General features: G+C 40.4%; 1 protein-coding gene across 11 annotated transcripts in view; it reads right to left on the reverse strand.

Annotated features, from left to right (window-relative positions):
* The window catches only part of KIF21A (kinesin family member 21A), a 173,803-nt gene that overhangs the window by 89,661 nt on the left and 58,714 nt on the right, over positions 1–25,428 (reverse strand). For all 11 annotated transcript variants that reach the window (XM_073328412.1, XM_073328411.1, XM_073328416.1 and 8 more), the window contains exons 2-6: positions 18,209–18,431; positions 16,256–16,438; positions 7,013–7,162; positions 5,632–5,766; positions 1,479–1,646 (exon numbers count right to left, since the gene is read on the reverse strand). In XM_073328412.1, coding sequence (XP_073184513.1) covers positions 1,479–1,646; positions 5,632–5,766; positions 7,013–7,162; positions 16,256–16,438; positions 18,209–18,431 — 859 coding nt within the window. The remainder of the gene's footprint in view (positions 1–1,478; positions 1,647–5,631; positions 5,767–7,012; positions 7,163–16,255; positions 16,439–18,208; positions 18,432–25,428) is intronic.

The raw sequence follows: 25,428 nt of genomic DNA on the forward strand, positions 1-25,428 counted from the left end.
ATTTATAAACCATCTATTGCCTGGATCCTGCAAAAACCTATGTACACGTGCAATTCCATTTCCTTCAATGGGATTATTCATGTGTGTAAACATATCCAGTATCAAGGTCTAAATTGTAAAGGAAAATAATCACTTTCTTTGAGGTCTTCACATCTATGGCATCTCAGCTATATTTGTTCTTCTAAATATATGCCACAAGGTGGCACTCTGTACAATTAATTCCCAATATATTCTTGTAAAATGTCTTAATTGAGCCAACAATTATACAATTTCAGATTCAATGCTACTTTCAGTAGTGTTCCCATATGCCTGAATTTGTTTAAGTTATTTGCCACCTCTGAATTACAACAAAATGCTATAAAAGTAATTCAGTGAATTAAAATTTTAATGTTTAAAATATTTTTTTCTAAGGGCAATTATGGTGACTTTATAAAAGCAGCACCTTATTAATCAGATTTTATGCATGTTATATTTTTGTTACTAAAACAAGCATGTAAGATTTAAAAAACTCAGAGAAACCAAAAACTCCTGCTAACTCTGCTGAGTCAGTACAATTTTGGGAAACTAAGCTGAACTCTTTTCTGCCTCTCACCATGTTAATAAAATTGTTAACTAAGCTCCAGTTGCAGAATCTTTATCACTGGTGATACATGAGCCAGAAAGAAAGAGAAGTTATGTTCTGATCACAGGCTAAGTGTGCAGTCTGGCTGTTAGAAGGCATGTTTTCACCCGTACAATGAACAAATTTGGTACCCAGTCCTGTAAAGAAAATTGCATAGGCAGACCCCTTATACCCACACAGAGCCCTAATAAACCAACAGGACTCCAAGCAAGTGCAAGGATCAGAGGCTAGACATGGAGTCACTTAAAGTCTGTCAATTTGCCCTGTTCGTCTGGGTCTTTCACACAGCAACAGGGGAGAGAATTTTTTTTTTAAATAGTAAAATTCAATTGTAAAATCATCGAAATAGACAGGGGTATACATAGGACCAGAAACTATTTTACATTTTTTTTAATGAATTATATTTCAAGTTTATTGTGTCCTTTTAAAGAAATATTTTGATTTTCATAATATCACTATAAGCCTAACAATCTACTATAATTTTTTAATTCTATTTAATATTTTACTACAGCAAACACATTTTAATTCTAGCTTTTGTTTGCTGTAAGTACTGTACAATGTGACTGCCACTAAAATACTTTAGCTACAAATATTTTCTGCAGTGCCCAAGTTACTTTCAGAGAGAATTATTGATACCACAGTTTTCCAGTTACAGTCTAGTTAACAATTCCGGGGTTGCACAAGTATGAGAACCTAGTTAGAACTGCTATAAATTGTCATTTCTTAGCTCTCATACTAAAGTCCTTAGTTCAGAGCATCACTAAACATTTCCACTTCAGAGATTACTCAGTGGAAGAGAATGAAAAACAAGAAAAGGTTAACATAACAGCCTAACAAAACAAGTCTTTAATCTTACTAGTCCACAGTTGATTGAAATGCCTTCTTTTGCTCTCTCTCCAGTAGCTCCTGTACGCTTTAATCTTTCAGATCCTGCCAGATCAACAAAATGGAACTTGGCAGTAAGGGTTTCAAACTCATTAGTCTGAGAAGATTCAGATATTATCTTGTTATCTGTCACGTTGTCCTGCAACAAAGAAAGAATTCATAAAGCTTTGCAACAAGAAAAAATGTAAAACACTTTACTGCATATTAACAAGGCTTAAATAGCAATTATTTGACAAGGGACAATGCTGTTCCCTTTCATCTTCTCAATTTATTAAACTAATCTCTTTTTAACAAAGCAATTACTCCCAAATCCTCCTCAAATTTAGGTTCACACATGAACACGTTTTTCATAAAAAGTCAACTTGAGACAAATATCAGCACCAAAACAAAGTTCCACACATGAGTGTTCAGCCTTAACGGTTCCAACTGCTTCTTAATAGAGAAAAACATTGTATTAAGAAAAAAAAGCTAGACAGCTGGGCAAAAAAGTTTGATCATAAACCTGGATCTTCCCCCGACTCACCCCAATAATTGGTTAAAAATGTATTGGTTAATGCATTGTGTGTCACCTTCTAAAATAACATACATTTGCTTAGTTCATCTACCTGCCAAAATAGCACAGTGAATGTTAGCTAAAGATCCACTGATTTAATACTCTATAATTCTAGTCCTGATCTACAACTATCATTAGGGCATCACCCCAGACTTACATTTTAGGAAATGCTTATTTTCTTCTGATCCTCTTCCCAGCTGCCACTATTCTAGCAAAACCCACATTTTAGACCGGGGATGAAGCAGGGGCAGGAGAAGGGAGAAAGAGGTTAGGAAAAATTCACCATCTCCATCAAGGTGGTAACAAATGCTACCAGCACACCCTAATCTCTTCACACCCAACTGCATAAAGTCTGTCGGGCACCTTATATTTAGTGGCTTAAGCTATAGGAGGGTTTCAGTCAGTCACTCTCAAATCCACCTCCTCATGCATGGCAGCAAAAACATTCTCTTTCATTGTCATAAGGCGACACCAAAGCATTTTTTAAGAAAAGAATTAGTAGTCCTTATCCTGAGGAAAGTCAGAGAATTTCAGACCTGCCCTCCAACAGCTCCAAAACACCACCTGCATTATGGGGTTTAACATCTCATGGCAGAAGACCAAGGTCCAGAACCTCAGAGATGGGCCACCAGAGCCCCCAGTACCAGTGGGGTCAAGTATCATGCAAAGTGTTAGCAAGTTCATCTACCTAGGCTGCAAGCAAAGTTCAAACCATTGCAGCAAACTGGATGTTCTTCGACAAACAGGTCTCACTACCTCCCGCATGAAGCCTAGGTCTTGCTTAGGAATGCAACAATATCTTTGCGCTGAGATAAAGTTCAGGACCTACCAAACCTGCATACTGCCTGAGCACTATACCAGACAGAAACCTGGACCTTCTGACAGGCGGAAGTGGAGCAGCAAGAGGCATTCCACGTGCCCTGTCAGTGCCAAATTCTGAGCATAAAGTGGTTTGACTTCATGTGGAATGTCATAATCCCTTCCTTCAATCACATGCTATATTCTAAAGCACCGCTGCATGTCCTTCAGCAGTGTCATCAGGATGGACAAAAGCACCCCAGCTCAAAACTCTCTATCAATGTGCAAACGGGTGCATGTCCTGACCTTACCTGGCACCACGTGTACGGCCACCCCAGAGATTAATGGATTCACAAGACTGAACCAGATTGAAGAACTTCACTATGCCATGCCTGGTGTGATGCCATCAACTGTGGTTACTCTGGCTGGTGCAACAGTCCTTATTAGACTATGTGTGTTTGATGCTGCTGTTTACCCTGGAGACTGATGACTTACCCATCCCAAAACAGATACAGCATAGGCAGCAAAACCTAACGGTAGTCCTCACTCTGTCCTTCCCATATGGCTCAATCCTATTGTGGAGGAAACCTGTGGGTTAAGAAGATTGTTCCTTCCCTGTGCTTATTTATTTACTCCTTGGATCCTCTGCTAAGACTGGCATCAAGGGAACCAATTAGTGTCTGTTTTCATGGCAATCTGTGCTGTGGACATGTTCACTGAAGCTGGACTAAGACCAACTCATTTCATATAGGTGTATTCTGCAAACTGGTTAAAATATTACCAATTTTCAAATCACTACCAATATGGGCTGTTTTTAAAATTGGTGACCAGAGCGTGATAGTTTTTGCATCCCCTCAGCCAATAGTGGTCTCTGACTGCAATGTTTTGTGGTTTAAACTTACTAGAAATCAAGCATTTCATTTCTCACAGGTGATTTTGTAGGTTTCAAAATAGGCTATTACCATGCATCATTTTTCTTAAGAGCGGCAGTACCTTACTTCTGAGTCTGTAACAGTTATATAGCTAATTTATACCTCATGCGCACACACCCTTTCTTACTCCTTAAATATTAACACATCCTTTCATTCTTGCTAACTTAGAAAATAAACTATAGGTTTAAGGACTTCTCTAAGTGCAGAGGGAATAAATGTAGATGATGTAGAACCCTTTCAATCCACTGCAGACCCAGCTGCCTACTCTCCCAGAGCAGCAGAAGCTACTACTGCATGCTCCCTCCTTCATGGAGAGGAAAAAGGTGGCAGCATCTGCTGTGCTGTCTGCCAAAGGAGTAAATCTGTTACCCTAGTAACCGATGTCTCTAGAAGCTGCTGTCTATGGAAAAAAGCAAAACCTGAAACCTGAACTGCGTCTTCCCTGCCCCTGATTATTTATTTGTATTCCAGTTGTGTCCAAGGGTCCCCATTAAGATCAAGAACCCATTATGCTAGGCACTGTAGAAACACAAGAGAGCCTTTTAATCAGCTGCAGTTTGGGTTTCAGGATCCAGTACTGTCATATACCAGATCTTCAAAAGATCTTACTAAAGCCCCCCAGACAAGAGGACGTGTAACTAGTATTGTCAACCTCAAGAGATCAAAAATCATGACTCAAGCCCCCCAAAAATTATGAGATTTTTTTCTATAAAGACCATGGGTGGGGCTGTTTGTCTTTTGATTTTTGAACTCTTTCTGCACATCTCCTGTGTGTGATAATTAATGTTGCCACTCTTCCACATTCATTAAGATGATTTTGGACCCTGTTGCAGAAGCTCTCATCCCCATATCTTCCCTGCTCCTGCCCAGCAGTTAATTCTGTCCCCATCCCCATCAGTTCAGCACCCCAACCCTCACCCCTACCAGTTCGGTCCCACCATCAGTTCAGCTGCCCCAACTGCACCTCTCCTCCTCCTGTGGTTCTTCACCTCCTTCTCCTAGCCTGGGGGGCTGTTCTGGGGTCCCCCTCTCCCCCTTCCAGGAGTGGGGGGAAACTCCAGAGTGTCTTCACACACACACACACCCGTTCCCAGGTCAGGTAGCACAGGGAGGGAGAAAAGAGGGGCAAGGAGCAGAGGAACCACCCTTCCCCCACTGCTCACAGGAGGGGAGCAGAGCTGCTCTGAGCGGCTCAGCTCTTTAGCTCCCTCCTGTGAAAATGGTTTCAGCCTGCTATAGGGGCAGGAGATTCACCTTGGTTGGGACTTTGTGAACGACCAGCTCCCAACCAGTTCTTAATGGGGCTCCACCTAAAATAGGGCTGGCTGGCCCCAGGCCCCCTGACCCTTAAAGGACCCCTGTTACAAAGTATTGCCAACTCTTGCTATTTTTTCATGACATGATTCTGGCTAAGGCTGGAGCCCATCCTTGCAGTGTAGCAAGAAGGTCCACCCTCCTAGCAAATCTGATCCTTATGATTGGTTGCCCGTCTGCCTCCCTGGCAGAATAACCAATAAGAGGTTCCATAGGCAGAACTTCCTCTCCCCCTCCCAATAGCAACTGAAAGCCTCTCTCACAGGAAGGGAAGAGGGAACTAAGCAGCCCAACAGTGGTTGATTCACATATGAAATTGACAAGTCTACTATTGCCTCCAGCTATGGGGCTGATTACATGTGCACAGATTAGATCAAATTATTCATACTGCCTAGCAAATGGCATGGTGATGAATGTGATATTTTTACTAAACGTAATTCAAACACAGAACAGTTGTCTGACAAATCAATATTCACATTTGGAAAAGTTGTGAGTAAAGCAAAGTACTTTAAATCTGTAATACATACAGTGTCAATTGCAGAACAAACTCTGGTTTGACACAAGTGTATAGTGAAGATGGCATGCGAACGTGAGCTTTGAACATTCATCTGAGTACTGGCAGTGGTTCGAGATAGAGCACCCAACTTCAAACACTGTATCATCTGTAAGAGAGACAAAATGTATACATTCCATATTTTTTAAAAAGAGCAAGAGTTGCTACGCTTACCTGCCTGCACTTTAGAAATGCTCTTGCTATAAATAGATTGTTTCCTTTCTCAACTAATGTTTCAGCTGCTTTTAATTGAAAACGGCATGGAATCTTATGAGTGTACTGAAAAGTTATGTGGTTTCACTGTGGCTTCTCAGTACACTCTTCTGAGCTTTTTACAGCTATATTCCTCAGTGAGTGACAAGAAGATATCCCTCCATCACTTAAAGCAGTAGTGTACTAGAGCACCATCTACAATACAATTTCCCACATTAGTGCCAAGACGGGCACTAACAAGATTTAGGGACAGAATTTTAAAACCATTGCAGTAAAATTATTCTGACCAGCAAAAATGCATTTGAAAAAGTCATTTTAAAAATGGTTTCTTAACATGGGAAAAGTAGTATACATAGGGTCTAGGGTACACATATACATGCTGGAACTACACTACCATCATAAAGCTATGCTAAACACAGCTCCTGTTCTTTCTTAGGGCTTGTCTTCACTACTGGAGAGATCGTCGCTGCTGAAATTGATGCAGCAGGTGTTAATTTAGCGGGTCTAGTGAAGACCCGCTAAACAACAGCAAAGCACTGTCCAGCTGACTCCGGTACTTCAGCTCCCTTGAAGAGTAAAGTAAGTTAACCGGAGAGCATCTCCCGTTGACAGAGCGCAATGAAGACACTGGGGTAAATCAACCTAAGTTACATCGACTCTACAACGTTATTCACGTAGCTGGTGTAGCGTAACTAAGGTCAACTTACACCAGTAGTGAAGACAAGCCCTTACTTAATGCAGGTCCTATTTGTATCAATCTAAAGACATAAAAAAGTGCAGTGTCTGAAACAAAAGTTCTCATCTCTATTTTAAGCTTAAGTTAAATTGCTGGGCTTCAAAAGTTTCTGTCACTACTGAAAAGGAAGTCCTACATTTTTAGTCATTATGTTTATCAGATGTTAGAAACTGTGGACAATAGCATTAGTATTTTCTACCCACCAGCACCACCACCCCCTGCCTGCATTTATGGTTTGAAAATGGTTAAACTTGAACTATAGTAAGAACTGGGGGGGGGGGGGGAGGACGGGGGAGGACTGATAAATGAGTCAGGGTTTAACAAGTTTGTCCATCAAACTAGAGACAATCCATATTTTTATACTGGGGATGCATATGTTATATATAAACTTATTTTCATTTATCACCTCTGCTTCTCCATTCACAGTTCGTGTTGTAACTCCTACTGTATAAATTCCTCCAGTTGAATCTTCATGTATTTTGATATTTGATTTTTTATTTTTTGCATCGATATCACGTGTTGTATCAAATAGATCAAGAACTTCTTCATTGTAAAGCTAGCAAAGAAAAAGGCACAAAATATTACTTTTGGTAATAAATTATAAACAAAAAACCGAAACATCTACATATTACCTTTACGTAACATTGTAAAATCGACTTCTCACAGGAGATTCATCAATAATTACCATAAGGGCCACTGTATAAAATACAGCATTAGGAGAACAATCAGTGAACACAAAAATGACCAGAGGTTAATTATCTATGCACTTTTACTATCTAATTTAAAAAAACATGAGCAATGTCAATTTGAGCCATGTGGCAGGGGGAGGAGTGGGAAGGGAGGGGAGAGAAATTCTGTGGTGAAGCCAACCCAGAGGAGACACTCAAAGCTAGCGGAGCAATTGCAGAAGCAGTTTCAGTGCAAGGCACCTTTGGACACCAATGATTTCAGACTGCTTTCTATAGTTTTACTTTGGACATTCTTTCCCCTCTGCCATCTGACTGTTTGCTTCAACCCTCCTTCCACTCAGTCCCTCACCCCACTTGCCTGACATGTTCCTCTCTATCCTTCCCACCCCCATCTACCTTCCTCCCCTCAATGTCCCTTCTTTGGTTTTTCCTTTTGGCTAATCCCTTCCTGTTCACCCACCACTGCCCTAGAATACCCAGAATATCTAAGTAAAACAAAAAATCCACCCATCCAAAAATATTACATGAAAAATACCAAAACAACCACACACAATAACACTGTGAAACTGACATGGAACTTACAAGTCATACTCTAGTTGCAAGTTAGAAAATAGGTAGGTAAAGGGTCTTGTCTATTTAGATAAGCTCTTTGGGGCATTGTTTCTTACTCTACCTTTGTACATTGCCTACAACAATGGCCCCAAATCTTAATTGGGGCCTATAGCCACAACTTTAATATAAATAATAAAAGCAACACGTATAGGATATTTTTTAGGCTGTCAAATATTCACATAATATTTAGCCTTTAGAGAACAAGCATTAAGAAAAAGGCTATTGTCCAACAGCCTGAGAGAATCAAAACTTGGCTTAGCCAAAATTTTCAAATGTGTGTGAGTAAGTTTAGGCCTCTAAATCAATACTTAGGCACCTAATAAAAAGAAACTTATTTTTAAAGGTCCTCAGGACCTAATTACAGTGCCTGAGATTACTGTGTATGCACTTATCACAAAGAATAGCGTGGAATGCAACTCCTGTGCAGTGACTTTTGCAAGACAAATTAGGCAGAAGTAACATTTTATTTCTAGTTGTAGGCTTGACATACTAGTTACTTAGCACATGTGGGATTTTTTAAATGCAGGCAGGCCCTCTCAGAGGTCCAGAAAGGCCCGGGTCACTTCCAGCTTTTGAGTCCTCTAGCCATAATTTAAAAAAAAAAAAATGACAACACATGAAAACAAAATAAGGCACCAAAAAAAGAGTGAGACATAATTTGAATATTTTTTTATTTAACAAATGCTTTTCTAGCCTTTTTCTGAGCAAATCAATGCACTAATTATTGAGGAAAAAAATAGCTTTCGTGCAATGTCACAGCTGATATTAAGCATGGGAAGCCCATTCGAATGCTCTTATCCCATAGTTAAATGGTGATAGTTCTTTACCTGCTTCAACACATTGAAGGTGCACTCACCTGAAGCCACTGATGCAGGCAAACTGACAAAAATACTCAATACAATTGTGATATTAGGATACACCCCAGAGAGTCCAAGTTTGAGAATTTCTTGAAGCAATTCCTTTGGCTTGCAATCCAAATTAAAGTTTGTGGAATATAGTCATTTGAGGAAGATGACCTCATCACTGAGATCTTTTGAGATTTCTTTGTTGTACTGTTGCAGAAATTGTTCAGCTGCAGAAAGTAGATCTTCATTACTCCGTCTGTTGAACTGCCAGAGAAACCCAAAAAGGGGTACAGATTAGTCGCAGTGACTCAAATCGATGTGTAAGACCTGACTGAATAGAGTTAACGATGACAAGGAAGACATTGACCTATTATGCTGCTTGGCATTGGATTCAGTAGGTAAATTGCGAATGGTGGAGATTTCAGATGAAATGCCAATATTCTGTGCTACTAATTTGCACTCAGTCAGGATCACATCCCATTGTTCACGTATCTGCTGAATGTCATGGATAAGACTTTCAATGTTATCCCTCTCAACATCAAGTGCAACATTTTGTGCTTCAATTACCAGATTAGTTTGGTGGATCATTGTAAGTAGCTTCACCAACAAAGATGACATCAGAATGCATTCAAATTTGGATACGTACTTCTGAATAGACTGAAGTTTAGTTCGAGCCTATGCAGTGAGATTGAGATTCAAGCTTATTTAAAGCCTTTCTCACTGAATTCAAATGCTGTGCAACTGGTTGAACACCATTAATCCATGCAGACCATCTAGTTTTGGATATCCTATGCAGTGAAACGGGAAGATATTGCTTCAGAATTTCCCACCTTTGTGGACTGCTACTGAAGAGCTTGTACATTTGCTGAACAGTTCCGAAGTAAGTAATTGCCTCCTTGCATGGTTCAGCACAGTCAACACCTACAAGGTTGAGTGTGTGAATTATGCTCACACAGAACTGCTTGTACACTTTTGTACTTCCCAGCCATATTAGATCCATTGTCATAGGCCTGACAAATGCAGACCTGAAAATCTAACTTAAAACCTTCTAGAATTGCTAGTACTCAAGCAGCAATTTCTTTTCCAGTTTTTCTTGTGAAAGTATCAAACAAAACAAATCTTTCTTCAATTGAAAATTTTGAGCTGTCTACAATCTTAATATATCGAATAACCATAGTAGTCTGTTCCTTGTGAGAACCATCTGGAGTGGAATCAACAATGATTGAAAAATACTTGGCATTTCGAATCTCATCAAGAATTGTTATTTGTACGAGTGACCCACATAGCTCAATAAACTCGTTTTGTATGCATGTGGAGAGATAATGGACTTGCATGTACTTTTGACTCTCTTGTGATTCTTGAACACGTTTAACGTGCTCTGATAAAAGTGGGTCATATTTGTTGAGGAGCTCAATTATGCCTAGAAAGTTTCCATTTGCACGATCACCAATACGTTGACTGGAACCAAAGAAAATCAATCCCCTCTCAGAAAGAAAAAGGATGACATTCAGGATGTGCTCAAGAAGTTTTTTTCAGTTATTAGTTTCTGTAGAGAGTTCAATCAAGAGTAGATTCTCAACTGAACTTTCAGCTGATGCTGTCCTACTGGCTGATTTCCATGCAACATAGTTTTCTTTGTGTGACGCTGAACTCTCATGTGATGGTATTCGGTCTTTCAACTTCCTCCAACCTCTGTTGATGCTACATCCTGATTGATCAGAGAGAACTGATGCATTTGCAGCACTTTTGTTCAAAATGACGCGGGTGTACAGTACAGACATTGTTTTTCCGTACTCCAGCATAACCAGTCCTTTGTGCAGGTCTCACCATTTGGAAGAGTTTTTGTCAGCAGATGAGTAGAGAAAGCATGATTATCTGCATCTCGTGGAATGCTACTTGGAATTTCAAAACAACTAATTTGAAGAAAAGATTGCATTTGGGCAGCATTGCTCTTGTCAATAATTCCAGTGTTAGTCACAGTCAAACCTGTGGTACTCATGAATTGCTGCATTAAGATCTGCATCTTCCTGTGGCTGTTGAGTTTCTTGATCGTACACAGGATCTTCTGCTGCATCTGTTACTGTTGACACTTCTCCTTCTTGACTACTGTCCTCACGTTCAGATATTGGCATTGAAATAGCACCTGTTGCAGTTGCAGAGGTGTCATTATCTGTAGCATTGTTTGTTGGGTAAGGTGAATGAAGTTATTGGCTTTGAGCTCAGTTGTTTTTGCCATCTCTTGCTTGCACCACTTTCAAATCTCCTCTTCATAGTGATCAATCCGGTCAATATGTAGCCTATCCACACCTGAAATATTCTGCTGTAAATAAGCAGCTTATCTACACTTGAAATCTTCTACTGTAAACATGTACACAAATGCTGAATGGTACACAAATGCTGAAAAGACTTAAACAAAGGAATACTAATTGAGAACACAAAATGAAACAGTCAGACAGGTTATTATCCTTATCACTGAATCAAAACTCAGGCATGCAAGGTATAATATAACAGGCTAAGCTGAAGACAAAGGGAAGACATATATATAGAAAACACAGACACAGATACAGACAGAGGGATAATGTCCAAATATTTCAAACGTGTGCCCTCACGAAACTTACTGTACAAGATTGTCCTCACAAATTTTCACCTTGAATCTGGGCCTATAGACTACAAAAGCCTATGACGATGGCCAAGCTACCAAGCTAGGGCTCAGCCAACCAACCTCTTTTGCCTACCACATGAAGATACTAAAGAGGAATTCTCACACATAAATAATTCCTTAGTCAACTAGGCATAAAACTATAAAGATACTAAAATGTAACAATTCTCTACCTTTCAACATGCACTTGATCCAGCACCAGCCGTGAGTAGTGGTCTGTTTATATAATCAGCTGATCAGAGAGGACACGTTCATCAGTCTAATCTTGTGCCATCAGAACCAATACATTTTTATTAATATTTATGAACATTTTTAACTCTTTAATATGACAAAATCTATAACAAAAAATTATGTCTTTTACCAAATCACATCTCTTATTTGCTTAAATTTGCAGCTCTAAGCTGAGAGCATGTGTCACATTTTGGTCCGATAGGGATGCACATAAAAACAAGTTGCAAAAAACTTATCAAATGGAAAAAAAATTAAAAGTGTCCAAATTTGAGGCCCCCTTTGAGCTTGATGCCCAGGCCAAATGGCCCTCCTGGCCCAGAGTGCAGGTCAACAGCTTGTATCAAGAAGAAGAAGCAATTTTCAATTATCAGAAGGTAGCCATTTTAGACAAAGTGTTCAAAGATATGGGAGGAAGTAGGGCAGAGTTACCATGGTTTTTATACAGGATACAGAAGCATAACAACTAATTATATCTATAGTTTCCACTGCATTGTTTAGTTACAGAACAGTATTTGGGGATTACAACAATCACAGTAATGTTTGTAGTGTTTGTTATATGGTGCACAAACTCTTGAAATCCAGTAAATATTCTCTTAAGGTTGTGTCACTGCTCGTGTTGCTACTATCCAAGTTGAAGTACAGCAATTCCAAGTCTCAAAACAATTAGAAAGCAAAGTCCAAATCCAGGGTGAATAGAACAGTTTTAGCATTTGAACTATTCATTGTGCATTATTCTTCCAGTCAAACATTAGCCAGAGAGTTTAAAATTTGTGCCTAAAGTGAACAGTGGCAAAAGTGTGCAAGTCCGACAACAAAGTAAGGTTTATTAAACTCTAGTCATATGTTTTAAAGTTACGTAGAACATCTTATACAAACAAGCAGCTTTTTACAAAGAAGCCATGGTGATGAGCGGAGCTTAAAAGATTTAGATAGATTCCAGCGACAAAATACCGAATTAAACAATACACAAATTCCTACAATTTACAAAAGAACTTTCTCAACCTGCACTAGTGACAGGGAGAACCACTATGCAGTACCAGATTTTGTAGTTTAGCAATATGTTGGATTTAAAAAAAAAAGGGGTGGGGGTGGGGAGGGAGATACATTAACTGGAGAGCCAGTGCAGACTCACAAGATTTGCAGACTAGTAAGTGTTCGGAGTGTAGGAATGGGGGAAGGAGCACAAATGCCATTGGCCTTAAGCGCCCCTAGTCCAGTTTCATGGAATTACCAAGTGAGAGAGGGGACAGGTGACACTGGCCCATATTGTAACCATATTAGCCCTCCCACCCTCTTACACAGAAGCAGAGTTGTAAATAGGCCAAATTCCCAGATAAATTGATATTAATGAAATAAAACATTTCTGGAAAAAACTTGGTAAACATATTTTCTTTCTTAATTTGAATGTGCTGAATCTGAAAGTGATGTTTACCAAGCTGAATTTTGAACTTTAAGATAAGTAAAAACAAAAAAGAAAATGGCTACCATTTATAACTCAAAAAAACTCCAACCAAACAGAAAGTAAAGGAGAGGTACTCAATATGGAATATGCTCCAAATTTGGAATACTGTGCTATCAGAAAACACAGGGAGCAATCTCTGTTGAAGATCATACTCTCTTCTTCCTCTGGTCACATAATGAAATGCACTTGAATTTTGTTGGTTTTGCAGTAATGACAACACTTAATGTTAAGTAAACTAATACTTTTGAGGTATTTTGATACGTAAAGGAATTAAATGCACTGCTATGTATTTCACAAAGTACCATCACAACATAGTATGATATAGTTTGTTTCCATAAATTCCTCTCTTACAAAAATAAACATTAGTATTAGGTAATTATTAGCCCTAAGCCCTAAACTAACCTAAAACTGACTTTTGCTTACAGTCTACATGAATTGAGTATTGATTTGGATTGCCATGGCATAAGCTACATACTGATAAACATTTATCATTTATTCAACATTCATGCAGTAGTTAATAATTAAATTTATTGTTTCTCAGGTATTCCATAGACAAAACATGGAGAGAGTCTTGAACCTTTCCCTCAACAACATCTAATGAGAAAAATAATATTTTCCAACAAATGAAGAAGGACTTCCAGTGAACAGGGATTGGCTACAATACAAAAGGCAACCAATGCAAGACAAACTCAAGGATTTCCAAAATAGAATTCTATTAATTGCATCCCTAACAGCTCTTCAACCTGCATGCACACAATTTTTACTTTGGCATAAAAACTTTTATGCAACGTACACAAAGGTAAAATTAGCAGACTTCGTAAATCCACTGATGTTACTTCATCAAAGAATAAGGATGAACTGCAAACCCAATCTAGAGTTATAATGACCAAAACCTCAACAATGCTACAGAGCAAGGTCCCCCGAGTGAACTGGAGTCTTTGCATTTTTCTGCCAGGATGGAAGTTCCAAATAAAAACTTTCTTCTGTAACAACATTCAAAATCAACAAACAAATATTTGAGGCAGCAGGGCATGAACAGGAGCTCACCGTACATGTAGCTAGTGTAAATGACCTTACAGCCTCAGATGAGAAATACCACGCTAATTGCTATAAGCATTTCTGGATGCAAGTAACAAAAATTAAGCATGGAATCTTTCATACAATCTTTCCGACATGGCAATGGTCTGCCTTAGTAATGAGTTAAAACATTCTGCTAAAAAAGCCAGTATTTTGGAACTTTCACGGGTATGGACTAGTTACTGTTTTCTCTCAAATGATGCCAGTGGAGAGGTCCCACATTCACTTGCAAGTCACATGTCAACTTTCAAAGAAAAACATATTCTACTTCTTGATGGTGCTTACAAATTCATTGTCTTATGTGACCAACCTGCTTCAGAGAGACAAACATTATCAGTGCCTGAAATTGTTAGACAGTGCAGGGGAAGAAAATTTATGAACCACTCCAGTTTACAAGATTGATCTGGTTCAAGTAGCAATGAAATTACACTCAGTATACTTGCTCGTTCTGCGCTCACCATGGGCTAAATGTCAGCAAGAAAGAAGCACTAGCTGTGAAGTTACACCCCATATTCTTTATGGAAATATGGTTAATGATATGAATATGGTATAACTAAGATATACTTTATACAAGATGGCTCATATAAGGTATCATTGGAAAGGTTCTGATTTACTGAACGTGTTCATCCAATCTATATGCATGTATCATTTTTGTATCTGAAGCTGGGAAAATTAACCATGTCTCTGTATTTCAAATGTGCCACATTGGATGAGGCCAAACAACGTTAGTGGCTTATTGAAGAAATGCACACAAGCATAAGAATTACCCCAGGAACTGTGTGCAACAGAAATCTCTCAGAGACAGCTCTATACAATGGGAGCTGTTTGACCCAGGTCACAGAAAAAAAAGCTTTCCAAGTGGGGGGAAGATATAAAAGAGGGACAATAACAACATCAAGGGGTCCTCACTCTCCCTACAACAACACACCTGAGGAACAAAGACTGAACTGTAAGAAGTGATGGTCCCAGGCCAAGATCTTTAGCCTGTGTAAGAAAACCTGGGAAAGCCAAGGCAACTGGTGCCTTAAGAATCTGCCAGCCTGTTTATCACTCAGGGTGAGAATTTGTTTATTTGTATCCTATCTATCTAGTGTGTTAAGCTCAGTCTGCAGTTTTTGTTTATTAACTAAGGTAATCTGCTTTGTTCTATTTGATATCCCTTTAACCACTTAAAATTCACCTTTTTTAGTTAATAAACTTATTTCTTGTTTATAATAAAACCCAGTTTATGTAATTTCTAATGGGGGGAGGACAAGAAGTTGTGCACATCTCTCTTCACACTGAGGAAGAGGGCAGATTTTTATGAGCTTGTGCTGTGTAGATTTTTCTATACAGTGCAAGTGTGATAAATGGGGGGGGTGGGGAATAGCTCCCTTTTATGGACACCCAGCCAGCCAGTAGCTATAAAATCCCTCTTAGTAGCTGTTCTCTAATTGCTCTACCTGTAAAGGGTTAAAAAGTCTCACTGCTATGCATAGGTAAAAGGAAGTGAGTGGGCACCTGGCCAAAAGAGCCAATGGAAAGACTAGAACTTTTTAAAATTGAAACAAGACTCCCCTTTTGTCTGTCTGTTGTTGTTCTCCCAGGGAGAGGCAGACAGGGAGCAGCCATGCTGTAAGAAGCTTGGGCCAGGTATGAAAAAAATCACCATTATCATATCTAGAAATGCAATCTACTTCATAGTTTTCAGTTTATTCCATAGCTTTTAAAAAAAAAGTGATTATGAGATTGTTCCCATGACCACATAAATGGCACAGAAAGGGATATGATTACTTTAAATATGCATGTATACAAAATGTTTTCTATATTTCAAAATACACTGTAAATGGACTGCCAAAAATAATTTACTACCTGCTGGAAAAAGAATGAATTAGAATTAGATCGTAAAGTCTCTTTTTATAAATTCAAGAGCCAAATCAAATACCATAAATGTCCTCATGAAATCCTATAGGAAAAAAGCAAAATAATAAATTTAAAATATCTTACATGAGAAGAACTACTTAATAAGTAGATATTGGGATACAGAAATGTTTCACTGACTTTCCAGAGAGATAGCTATGTAAACAAAGTTTACCTCTAAGAACTGGGCATTCACTTTGAATTCTGGAGATGGAAGTTCTTGTTTAATAGCAGCTTGCTTTTTTTCTTCAATACATTTAAAAAGGTGTTTAACAGCACGTGATATAATGCCCTGTTCGTCTTCCATTATGTTGACATCAAATCCTGTTCCCATGGTGTATGTTTTGCCAGCACCTGTCTGAATTTAAGAAGTAGCATATATTAAAGGCACACAACCTTGGAACATGTCAAAAGGGACAATAAAGTTGCTGCTGAACACTACCACTATATGAAAGGTAGGCACTTCTGTTAAGTCACAGCTCTTACTAATTGCTTTACAAAGATACCACACACAGTAAGATAACAGAAGCATTTCTAAAAATGGAGATAAAGTAGAAGCTATATAAATTCTACAGCAGATACACTACTTTGATTTCTTTAAAAAGGTTTTCTTTATGAATGAAATGCTTGTGAAAAGTGCTTGATTGACCATGTTGGAAATCAAAATCCTCCGCTTATCCACAGAACAGGTACAGCACAGACAGCGGCAGTTCAAACTTCTCCTATGGTACTGACAAAATGCTTCAGCCCTCATCTCCAAGACAAAATGGATAGTGCCCATTTCCAAGCCCATTTAGTCATTTCTATTGAGAGTGCCAATTAATGTGTCATTAGAGCCAATTGTGCTAGCACTATTTTCAATTATCTACCTTGGTTATTACATGGCTCTCATTGTGGTATCACATTCATTATTTTATTTATCATCAAAGTATTTTTTGAGGTAGGAAAGTACGATTATCCCCATTTTACTGATGAGGTATTGAAACACAGAAAGACTTGGCTGTGACTTTACTAAGAAAAAATGTGTGTTTTCAACTTTGAGGTAAAATCCTAGCGAAGACAAGGCAGTTTGTAGTTTTCACATGAGTTAGCAGGTTGAATTAAAGGGTATGCCTGCACTTGCAGCTGGAGGTGTAAATTCCAGATGAGGAGACATATCCACACTAGCTCTGATCAAGCTAGCATGATAAAAATAGCATAACCAAGGCAGTGCAAGGGGCTAGTGGCTTGTCCGAGACAATAGGTTCTTACTTGGGGTGGCTAGCTCCTCCCAACACTCAGGCCAACAGGACTACACTCTACTTTTAGCATGCCAGCTTGATCAGCGCTAGCATGGGTATGTTTTCTCAAGCAAGAGTTTAGACCTCTGGCTTGAACTGCAGACATACCCAAAGACTATGGAGGTTTAACTCACCCTGCTAACTCATGTGAAACTATAATCTGCCTTATCTTCACTAGGATTTTATCTCAAGTTAACTAAATGGAGTTAAGAACACACCTTCTGTTCTAAATGAAGACAAGTTCTAAGCAGAAGTCTGAACCCAGGTCTCCTGAGACCGGTGCCTTCACTTGATTTCAAATCAATAGCGGGCTGCTAGCACATTGTTTCCTGCAAGAGCTTCTCGGCTTTGGAATTTGTTCCCCAAACTTTGTTTGAAATAGCTCACATCTGATAGCCTTCAGGACATATTGCAAAGCACATTTTCCCCCCATGCATCTGAAAATACAGGGGGAAAGGAAAGGGTGTGTAACAGCTCAGGTAATGGTGTGTAACAGCTCAAGAAGGAGGAGGGAAAGGGCACTGGTTTACTGGTGGTTAAATTGTACTGCTGTACTTAGGATATATTTTTAAGTTACATGACAGGCACCTAGAGCATATGGATTCATGGCCTTTTTAGCACTTCTATAAATTCAAATATATGATAAATATATATTTATCTACACTGCATTTGAACTGGCATCCTTCAGGCCAAAGGCTCTATATAAACCTTCTATATAGTATTCCTTACAAAATGCTTTTTAAAACAAACAGGTTCACACATTTTAAGACATTACTAAAACTGTAGTTACTGGAAATTTCTTGCATTTGCTCATAAACAAATATTTAAAATTAAACTGTAAGGCTTACCTGGCCATAAGCAAAAACAGTGGCGTTATATCCTTCAAAGCACCCTTCAATCAGTTTTTCTACACATTGATCATAGATCTCCTCTTGCTGCGAGTCAATGTTGAACACATAATCAAAAGTGAAGGCCTTATCTTTTCCCAGGAACACCTGAGGTTCGCCAGGTGTGACAGATGTGCAAATATGGCATCCTTCAATCTTCTCTTTGGCTAGCTGTGGTCTGATTCTATTATTTAAGAAAAAAAACATAATATACACAAACCAAAGATTAGAAATCCCCCTTGTTAGAAATAGCATCAAAGGAGCAATACAAATAAGAAATAATTAAGATTATTTCGCTTCTTTTAGAAATGACCATATAAGCAAAGAATATCCTCATTTTTCATAAGCCTAAGGGTATGTCTAGACTGCAGTCACTGGGATGACTGCTGCTCAAGCCAGCATACCCTTAATCTAACTAGCTTGGTTCCTGGAGCAGTGAAGCTGCAGCAGCAGAAGCTTCAGCACAGACTGTACGTATCTGCCTGAAACACTGGGCAATTACTTGTGGGACTAGCCCACTCAGAAGCTCACGTTGCCATGGCTTCGCTGTTCCAGGACCCAAACTAGCTAGATTAAAGTTAGCTCGAGTAGGTCAGTTCCAGCTGCAATCACACCTAGACATTCCATAGACAACTTGAAAAGCTTTTTAGAGAACTTTAATCTTCTGCTGGTGGCTAACAGAGTCCCACAGATGCGAGCCTCCCTCCCAAATACGTTTTGTTTGGATGCCTATCAGAAGTTTACCCTGACTCAAACCTCTTTGAGGTTCACTTATCACAACAAGTGTGACCTTTTATTAAAAGCACAGTTTGTTGTTATGGGAGAGCAAAATATAGAAACATGTAAGCCTCCCAGCTACACTACTGAGAAATGACATGCTTGTTACATACAAGGGTAATACAATAGTACATAGCTCTTGGCATGCAGTGTGACAAAACACCATACAATCAGAGTCTACCTTCAGTTACTTTAAACCCGGAATACCCAATTCACTTCAATATAGTTACTTTGGATTTACACAAGAATGAAACTCTGAGCACTATCCTGGCACTCTGCTTGCATGGGATATATTCTTAATGTGTAAACCTTTCACCATGTATTTCAAACTAGAGTAACTTTCAATTGGAATTCAAATGTTGCAGCCTGATTGAAACTTTTGATCCCTCACACAGACCACAGAGTAACCTGAATAAAAATCTGAACTATTTGTATCCTGTGCAGGTTAAACTGATCATTTTTCTGCAAACAATAATTTTCAAACAAGTGACGTAGAGGATAGTTAAAAATACTTTTTGGCACTTTAGTTATGAAGGTTTTATTGTATTACACTGCATGACAATTTATAGAATAGCTGTAATTTACTTGTAATGTTTTCTGAAAGTTAATCCCTATGCAGGAAACTCATAAATAACACATCAGGAAGTCTCTCTCTCTTGTGAACATTTCCTCTAGTATGTGGTGGAAACTAAACAAACCTTTGAAAACTATCTTCAAAGGAACTATTACATAAAAGGTAACATACAGACAACCTCTCAGTCAAAATAAATATTCTCCAACTTGAACATTTGCATACAAGCATGCTTAGCTTGTAAATACAGGTCTCCATTTCACTGAATTCTGTAAATGATTTGCCTTTCTAGCGCACACACACACGCTAAAAGGAATCTCCATGAACAAGATTTTATATTACTGTAATTTGGAATGCTAAATAAAAACTATGGAAAGAGAAAAGGAGTACTTGTGGCACCTTAGAGAGTAACCAATTTATTTGAGCATGAGCTTTCGTGAGCTACAGCTCACTTCATCGGATGCATACCGTGGAAACTGCAGCAGACTTTATATACACACAGAGAATATGAAACAATACCTCCTCCCACCCCACTGTCCTGCTGGTAATAGCTTATCTAAAGTGATCATCAAGTTGGGCCATTTCCAGCACAAATCCAGGTTTTCTCGCCCTCCACCCCCCCACACACAAATTCACTCTCCTGCTGGTGATAGCCCATCCAAAGTGACAACTCTCCACACAATGTGCATGACAATCAAGTTGGGCCGTTTCCTGCACAAATCCAGGTTCTCTCACCCTCCCACCCCCCTCCCAAAAGCCACACACACAAACTCACTATCCCGCTGGCAATAGCTCATCCAAAGTGACCACTCTCCCCACAATGCGCATGATAATCAAGGTGGGCCACCCCCAGCACAAATCCAGGCCTTCTCACCCCCCCCCCCCCACCTCCATACACACACAAACTCACTTTCCTGCTGGCAATAGCTCATCCAAACTGACCACTCTCAAAGTTTAAATCCAAGTTAAACCAGAACATCCGGGGGGGGGGGGGGGGAGGAAAAAACAAGGGGAAATAGGCTACCTTGCATAATGACTTAGCCACTCCCAGTCTCTATTTAAGCCTAAATTAATAGTATCCAATTTGCAAATGAATTCCAATTCAGCAGTTTCTCGCTGGAGTCTGGATTTGAAGTTTTTTTGTTGTAAGATAGCGACCTTCATGTCTGTGATTGCGTGACCAGAGAGATTGAAGTGTTCTCCGACTGGTTTATGAATGTTATAATTCTTGACATCTGATTTGTGTCCATTTATTCTTTTACGTAGAGACTGTCCAGTTTGACCAATGTAAATGGCAGAGGGGCATTGCTGGCACATGATGGCATATATCACATTGGTGGATGTGCAGGTGAACGAGCCTCTGATAGTGTGGCTGATGTTATTAGGCCCTGTGATGGTGTCCCCTGAATAGATATGTGGGCACAGTTGGCAACGGGCTTTGTTGCAAGGATAAGTTCCTGGGTTAGTGGTTCTGTTGTGTGGTATGTGGTTGTTGGTGAGTATTTGCTTCAGGTTGCGGGGCTGTCTGTAGGCAAGGACTGGCCTGTCTCCCAAGATTTGTGAGAGTGTTGGGTCATCCTTTAGGATAGGTTGTAGATCCTTAATAATGCGTTGCAGGGGTTTTAGTTGGGGGCTGAAGGTGACGGCTAGTGGCGTTCTGTTATTTTCTTTGTTAGGCCTGTCCTGTAGTAGGTAACTTCTGGGAACTCTTCTGGCTCTATCAATCTGTTTCTTTACTTCCGCAGGTGGGTATTGTAGTTGTAAGAAAGCTTGACAGAGATCTTGTAGGTGTTTGTCTCTGTCTGAGGGGTTGGAGCAAATGCGGTTGTATCGCAGAGCTTGGCTGTAGACGATGGATCGTGTGGTGTGGTCAGGGTGAAAGCTGGAGGCATGCAGGTAGGAATAGCGGTCAGTAGGTTTCCGGTATAGGGTGGTGTTTATGTGACCATTGTTTATTAGCACTGTAGTGTCCAGGAAGTGGATCTCTTGTGTGGACTGGACCAGGCTGAGGTTGATGGTGGGATGGAAATTGTTGAAATCATGGTGGAATTCCTCAAGGGCTTCTTTTCCATGGGTCCAGATGATGAAGATGTCATCAATATAGCGCAAGTAGAGCAGGGGCTTTAGGGGACGAGCTGAGGAAGTGTTGTTCTAAGTCAGCCATAAAAATGTTGGCATACTGTGGGGCCATGCGGGTACCCATAGCAGTGCCGCTGATCTGAAGGTATACATTGTCCCCAAATGTAAAATAGTTATGGGTAAGGACAAAGTCACAAAGTTCAGCCATCAGGTTAGCCGTGACATTATCGGGGATAGTGTTCTTGACGGCTTGTAGTCCATCTTTGTGTGGAATGTTGGTGTAGAGGGCTTCTACATCCATAGTGGCCAGGATGGTGTTATCAGGAAGATCACTGATGGACTGAAGTTTCCTCAGGAAGTCAGTGGTGTCTCGAAGGTAGCTGGGAGTGCTGGTAGCGTAGGGCCTGACGAGGGAGTCTACATAGCCAGACAATCCTGCTGTCAGGGTGCCAATGCCTGAGATGATGGGGCGCCCAGGATTTCCAGGTTTATGGATCTTGGGTAGTAGATAGAATATCCCAGGTCGGGGTTCCAGGGGTGTGTCTGTGCGGATTTGATCTTGTGCTTTTTCAGGAAGTTTCTTGAGCAAATGCTGTAGTTGCTTTTGGTAACTCTCAGTGGGATCATAGGGTAATGGCTTGTAGAAAGTGGTGTTGGAGAGCTGCCTTGCAGCCTCTTGTTCATATTCCGACCTATTCATGATGACAACAGCACCTCCTTTGTCAGCCTTTTTGATTATGATGTCAGAGTTGTTTCTGAGGCTGTGGATGGCATTGTGTTCCACATGGCTGAGGTTATGGGGCAAGTGATGCTGCTTTTCCACAATTTCAGCCCGTGCACGTCGGCGGAAGCAGTCTATGTAGAAGTCCAGTCTGCTGTTACTGAAAGCTTTGAGAGCACCATCTAAAAAACAGCTGGATTAGAGTAGATGTGTCCATTGGTATCAAAACTGAGGAGAATGAACAGAGTCTTTACCTAGACCTAAACTAACAACAGCCTCTTTATAATTTTATGATGTACAAAGAAAACATGAACATTTCTTATTTTATTTCAAATTAGAAATTCAGGAGTTGCCTTTCCTGAAAAACTCTGAACAACTGGAGAACTACAGAGACCACGACTTCACAGCGTCAATCATGTGAAATCTGATTGCCAGGGAAATTATTTTTAGTTGGACTCTTTAAAAATTCTTCAGTTCGTTTGTTCTGCCGGCATCTATTTAACTCAAATACCTTACAGTCTCCTGGAGGACAAATTCTGTTTAAGACTCAAAACCCTGGTCTTGCAATGAATGCAGTGTTTCCCAAATGTAGTAGCACAGGGGTGGCATGAAGGACAAGTCAGGAGAAGCAGGCAGACCTCTCAACAGTTCTCCAGGTTCTCTGCTTTTCACTTTCAAAAAGGGCCTCTAACTTTTATGACAGTGAAGCAAGTATAATCAATGCAAAGATGCCTGCCTGTGTTTCCAGAGAGCCTGAAATAACAGCTCTGGTGTGTGAACAGCCCCATTAGTTTCAGTGGGTTCTAACTCAGTGACAATACTTCACATGTCAACATGCTTAACTATTTCACTGCTTATCAAAGCTGTGTAAAAAATAAAAGTATCATACTATGAATATCTACACGAGTCAGGGGCAGCGCTGGGCGGGGGGGGGGACTCATGGGAACTATAGTAGCCCCCAAAATTGCCTTAGCACCCCATAGCCACTCCTCCCAGCACAAAGATCAAACGTTACTCAGAAGTAAGGGTAGCATGGTCTGGTATTGCCACCCTTACTTCTCTGCTGCTGCTGGTGGCACCGGTGCTGCCTTCAAAGCTGGAAGGCCAGAGAGCAGCAGCTGCTGGCCAAGCCCCCAGCTCTGAAGGCACCGCTGTCACCAGCAGCAGCGTAGAACTGCAAATATAAGGGTGGCGCATGCCCACAAGATGTTTAGCGCCATCCCCCCCCCCAATTTTTTGTCTAGCCCAATTCGGGAGTGGAGGGGCCACCAACCAGGAAGAGGCTGGCACCATCATTCTCCAAAGTAGAGGAGGTATACAGGACTAGCCAGTAGGAGAGGTGCAAAAGATGTTTAAGGTAAAATGAGCAGGCGCACAGCAATATATGGCAGGTCTAATGGAAGTAGGCTGTGGTTCAACTGATTTTGTTTTACTAAAGGGGAGCTGAACTTTAAAAAACATGGCTGGACTTTACAAAAACAAGAAAAGCCATTAACAACGCACACTTTACTTCTCTACAGAGGAAAAAGAACAGTAAACTATCTAAACTCCTACATGCCACAGTGGGCTACAACAGTGGTACCCTTAACTCACCCAACAATATTGTTAATCTATCCAACCACACACTTAGCCCAGAAGAAGAGTCTGCCCTATTCTGGGGACTCTCTTTCTGCCCCACCACCCCCATGCACATGGTACAGTTCTGTGGCAATCTGGAAGCCCACTTTCGCCATCTCCAACTCAAAGAATATTTTCAAGACACCACTGAACAGAGCACTGACCCACAGGAACCCTCTTACCAATATACAAGAAGAATTCTGCATGGACTCCTCCTGACAGTCAAAATGACAGACTGGACTTCTACATAAAATGCTTCCACAGACGTGCACAAGCTGAAATTGTGAACAAACAGCATCACTTGCCCCATAACTGTACAGAACGCAATGCCATCCACAACCTCAGAAATAACTCTGACATTATAAATCAAAGGAGCTGACAAAGGAGGTCCTGTAGTCATCACGAATAGGTTGGATTATGAACAGCAGGCTGCCAGGCAACTCTCCAACACCACATCCTACAGGCCACTATCCTACGATCCCACTGAGGATTACCAAAAGAAACTACACCATCTGCTCAAGAAACTCCCTGCTACAGCACAGGAGCAAATCCACACAGACACACCCCTAGAGCCCAGACCAGGAGTATTCTGTCTGCTACCCAAGATCCATAAACCTGGGAATCCTGGACGCCCCATTATCTCAGGCACTGGCACCCTGACAGCAGGATTATCTGGCTATTTGGACTCTCTCCTCAGACCCTACACTACCAGCACTCCCAGCTACCTTTGAGACACCACCAACTTCCTGAGGAAACTACAATGCATCGGTGATCTTCCTGAAAACACCATCCTGGCCACCATGCATGTAGAAGCTCTTTATACCAATATTCCACAAGAGGATGGACTACAAGCTGTCAGGAACAGTATCTCTGATGAGGCCACGGCACACCTGGTGGCTGAGTTTTGTAACTTTGTCCTCCCCACAACTATTTCAGATTTGGGGACAACTTATACCTTCAAGTCAGTGGCACTGCTTTGGGTACCCACATGGCCCCACAGTATGCCAAAATTTTTATGGCTGACTTAGAACAATGCTTCCTCAGCTCTCATTCCCTAGTGCCCCTCCTCTACTTGTGCTTCATTGATGACACCTTCATCATATGGACCCATGGGAAGGAGGCCCTTGAAGAATTCCACCTGGATTTCACCAATTTCCACCCCACCATCAACCTCAGCCTGGATCAGTCCACATAAGAGATCAACTGCCTCGACAACAGACTGCAAATAAGTGCTGGTCACATAAGCACCACCCTATACCAGAAACCTACTGACCGATATTCTTACCTACATGTTCCAGCTTCCATCTAGGACACATCACACAATCCATTATCTACAGCCAAGCCCTAAGATACAACCGTATTTGCTCCAATCCCAGAGACAAACACCTACAAAATCTTTATCAAGCACTCTTAAAA

This window comes from Lepidochelys kempii, chromosome 1 (genome assembly GCF_965140265.1).
Source record: "Lepidochelys kempii isolate rLepKem1 chromosome 1, rLepKem1.hap2, whole genome shotgun sequence".
In the NCBI taxonomy this organism is placed as follows: domain Eukaryota; kingdom Metazoa; phylum Chordata; order Testudines; family Cheloniidae; genus Lepidochelys; species Lepidochelys kempii.